This window comes from Pinus tabuliformis, chromosome Q (genome assembly GCF_031772625.1).
Source record: "Pinus tabuliformis cultivar Carrire ecotype Pingquan chromosome Q, CPIR1, whole genome shotgun sequence".
Taxonomy (NCBI): Eukaryota; Viridiplantae; Streptophyta; class Pinopsida; order Pinales; family Pinaceae; genus Pinus; species Pinus tabuliformis.
This window is the reverse complement of record NC_142296.1, coordinates 530,823,121-530,827,779: the sequence shown is the minus strand read 5'-3', so window position 1 is coordinate 530,827,779 and position 4,659 is coordinate 530,823,121. Positions and strand designations below refer to the sequence as shown.

Genomic DNA, 4,659 nt, shown 5'->3' with positions numbered 1-4,659 from the left:
TAGTTGGTCGGCACTGTTGTTGTGTTCCCTGTAGATATGATTGCAAGAGATGTTATTAAACTGTTCCTTCAGTAAATTTATTTCATCCAGTATACTGTTGAGTGTGTGCGAGTGGCAAGTAGAAATATTATTGAACCAATCAATGACAATCTTTGAATGTCCGAATATGTTTAAATGCAAGCAGTTATGGCTCAATGCAAAATGAATGAGATGGCGGAGGGTGATGATCTCTGCAAAGTTGTTAGAACCAACACCCAGACCCAGCTTTGCTTTATAGAAATGTTGATCGTTAATGAAGAGGAGAAAGCCCCCTCCGCATCCCTGCTGTTGGGCTGCTCCATCGAAATAAGCCCATGGGCAGCTGTGATCGATTTGAGGGGGATCCCGGGGACGGCGGACCTTAGGCTGCGGTGGCTCAGGTATATCATTGAAGACAGCAATGATCTTAGCAGTTAGATGCGGCCACTGTACCAATTTGTCCTCGAAAGTCAAACGGTTTCGGGCCAACCAGAGGTACCAGCAGATGATGATAGGCAGGCTCTGTAGTTTTGTGTTCCTATGCTGGTTGTACCACGTCTCCCAGGTTTGATTGATGTCGACCCCCTCCCATTTACCGGAAAATTGTATAGCAGGGGAGATAGATTGCCATATATGCGATAGGACAGTGCATTGTAGAAATAGGTGCGTGCACGATTCAGCAGACTGTTTACACAGGATGCACCAAGACGGTCCATGGATCGCACGTCTCATGAGGTATTCCCCTGTGGGAACCACCCCTTTTAGGATACACCAAAAAAATAATTTCTGCCTAGGTGGAGCTGTTAATTTCCAGATGGAGTTCCACCAGAATGATATTAAATCCGGAGCCTTATGAGCGATCAGAGATAGGTATCCCGATTTTGGGGTGTATGTGCCATGCTCCGAAGGATACCATATGAGCTCATCAGGTCCCTGCTTGATCCTGATGTGCGATTCAGATAAGGCGTTTATATAAGACTGCCAATCTTGGTGCCAAAGAGGTGGGATGTTGATCTGTTGTGCCGATTTCCATTGCTGATTGAAGATGGTGGTGTGCTGTGGATCCGCTATGTCAGCAATGTGAGAGATCCCTTGTGAGTGCAGGTGACGAACGAGGGCTTCAGGCAATATGTGCCTTCCTCCGCTACCGTTCCATGGGTCCAGTCCGATCCTAGCCTGAGTGCCATCGTTTATTTTCCATATCAGGTTATCTCTGATGAGTGGTATAGCATGGAGGAGTGCTTTCCAAACAGATGATATCCCAGCTTTGGGCCAGGATGGGAGCCGGATCCAATCCATTATTTGATGGGGCCAAATGTATTTGTGATATACAATATGGGTCCATAGATTGTCCCCAGTGATTAGTGTCCATCCCATCTTTGCAGCCAGGGCCTGTGCGAAAGAAGGGAGATCTTTGAGGCCCCAACCTCCCCATTTCTTTGGGATGGCAATCCTCTTCCATCCAATCCATGCAAAGATGCGCTTTTCTATTGACCCATTCCATAAGTACCTATTGCAGGTCTGCTGCAGTCTGGACAGGATGCTGCGAGGGATCCATGCCAAGGCCATCCAGAAGACCGGAGTAGCTTCCAAAATAGATTTGATCAGGACGAGTCTACCAGCTCGTGATAGGTATCTATGGCTCCAGATATTGAGCTTTTTCTCCAGTTTGACCACTAGCCAGATCCAGTCTGCTACTTTAGGGCTAATAGGCTTGATCCAATAACCCAAGTATTTAAGGCCCTGATCCAAGGGGTGTATGCTGTAAGGGAATAGCTGTAGAGCCATCTGGGATTCATGAACAGTGGTTCTGGAGAGAATGATGGATGATTTTGAGTGGTTGGCCTGCATCCCAGTGGCAGAGGAGAAGAGGGAGATGATATTGGAGAAGGAACGGGAGTCCTGGGTGCTTCCATCCAGGAATATCATAACGTCATCCACAAAAAGGAGGTGGGTGAGGAAGCAGTCCACCGATATCTTGAGGCCACTAATGTCTCCATTGTGTCCACTCTTCATCCAAATTTACGTCTATTTTTACCCCCATTTTTTTGTTTACTTTTGCATCCATTTTCCAACACACATCATATCTTTTGCATTGATTATATTTCTTATGACATTGAAAATTATGAACAACTGATGACAATGTCAATAATTATAACGATGATGATAATGAAGGTGATGACGATGACATGAATTGCGATTGTTATGATAATGACAATGATGATAAAGACGATGGGAGTTAAAATGAGAATGATGATGATGCTAATGACCTTGGCCATTCCTCCCAATTTTTAAATGTTATCATGGTCAAAATCATAATAATTATCTTTGGCGTCATCTTCCAAGTCATCATCATCTGATCATCATTATCATTATTTTCATCTTGGTCATAATCAAGAACAATAATGGCATGAATGATGATTATGATGTTCATGATGAAGATGACAAAAATTATGATAAAACTTATATTGGTTATGATGATGGGGATGATGACAATTATAATGACGATGATAATGGTAGTGATGTTGATGATCATCAATCATTTCTAAAAAATAAAGTGGTTATTTTTCTTTCATATATCATGTGTCCTAAGGTTGGTGATCTTTCTTATGATACCTATAATTATGAACAATTGACGACAATATACAAAATCATGATGATGATGATGATCATGAAGAAGACATGAATGGTGATTATGATGATAATGAAATGATGACAATAATGATCACATTGATGGTGGTGATGATGGCAATAATGAAGATGATGACTCTCCCTCTAAACTAGCGAGGTACTCATAATCAGACAAAAAAGTACTCTCAAGTTGAAATATTCATATAAGAAGGGATCTAGATTGATAAGCATCAATGATGATTTACATCATCATAGTCAAAACTTTCAAAATAGTAAGGCCTTGACTAACAAGTTTATCTCTCCATTAGATCAGAGCACAATGTTAGGAGGCATAAATTTGGACACCACTGCCTTTCAAGGCACTTACCCCACCAAGAAGTTTACCAGGTATGTCCTCACATGATCATTTCCTAATCCACTATCATAATATTTGACACCAGAAAATGTCAATCCTCATGACTATTCTTATCTTGGATTAATGTACTTGACTTATGGCGATTAGTCCTAGTCAATGTCCAAATTCTCAAAGAATATTGGTCCCAGATGTTTATCCAATCCACCATTATCCCTACTAGTGCCTTTACTAGGCTTACGATTGTTAATCCTAGCCATAGTACATGACACATGGATAACATGGTGTCTACCCTCACTCCCTCTCAACCAGGGAGGAAACATCGACAAGCATAAGATTTTCTCAAGAATACCCATCATTTTCGTAGAGAATAACATCATTAATTTGTTTTCATCACATGACGACTTTATGATTAAGCATTCATAGATTTGTGGCAAAATATTTCCCCTTTTGTATTTGTGATGAAATACAATAAAAAAGTGAAAGCCAAAATCATTAAACATAAACTATATTGATTTATCTAAGTCTAAACTCTAAGGTTGAAGTGAACATTCATGTAAATCTTATATCTATGAGTTGTGCCAAACTTATGAAAACCTTATTCCCTAAGTCCTATATATAAGAAAATGAAAAAGAAAGAAAAATAAGGGCCAATAAATGGTAACTCATGTATTCACTCCCTCTTTGGAAAATATATGAATATATACACTCCTAGTCACACTTGATCACATGTATGTGATGGTTAAATCATGAATTCTTCTTTTCTCCTTGCATTTTCACTTCATCATTTAAGCACCTAATTGAGGATCTAAGGAATGTTTGTTTCCTAAGGCTTTCATGTCTACTCTTGGTTTACTTATGTCACACTACTGTCAATTTATGTGACAGAGTGAAATACATAAGTTTGTGGAGTTATTATAGAGGTGTATTGAGTTCGTAACCACACACACATGTATTACATCTCATTGATCCACATGTGTGGGTTGGAGACTCATTTCTTGACAACTTTAATGGAGACTACTTTGTGTCTTTAATGGTATAGCTTACAAAATATCTTGTTAAACATTTCGATTCATTCTTTCTTTTCCTCGAGACACTTATAATATTGAAGTCACTCCCAACAATCCATGGAGATGGGGAGTATAAATTACTTGTGCTAGAAATAGAATTGAGAAATAGAGGTTTTCCATTTGCGATATTGGAGTCATAGACATTGGATACATGGTAGTAGTTCTCAATGTCAATTAACTAAAATTGTATTGTCATAATGCGAAAAGAGGTAAACATATTGGTAACCTTGATGTCTTAATCATTTCAAATAATAACCATTCCACCCAAGTATCTCTAAGCATCAATCACTACTACTTGGAAATTCCTCCCCCATTTTCTAATTATATGAGGTTGAACCTCAATTAATATTTTTGCTTCTTATATCAACATTATTTATGGGTGCTTTGCATACCATTTTTCTTTTAGGAGTTTGTTTTCGCTTACTATTGACGCCCCTCATGTTCCAAGACTATTTTCATCAAAAATTTACATAGAAAGAAAGTATAAAGTGACTAAAAAGAAACATGTCTCAAGATTTAAGTGCTTGGACAATTCCACTTCATGACTCCTATATTTCCTTAACCTGGGACCAAATGGTGAACTTGATG

The 4,659-nt window shown here is 39.1% G+C and overlaps 1 protein-coding gene across 1 annotated transcript; it reads right to left on the bottom strand.

The window, feature by feature from the left end:
- Positions 1 to 706: 706 nt before the first annotated feature.
- On the bottom strand, positions 707 to 2,034 carry LOC149220541 (uncharacterized). Its single transcript, XM_089387133.1, has 2 exons — positions 932 to 2,034; positions 707 to 761 (listed from the first exon to the last, which is right to left on the bottom strand). Exons 1-2 carry the CDS (start codon positions 2,032 to 2,034, stop codon positions 707 to 709), a joined length of 1,158 nt encoding a protein of 385 aa, XP_089243259.1.
- Between the last annotated feature and the right edge of the window lie 2,625 nt (positions 2,035 to 4,659).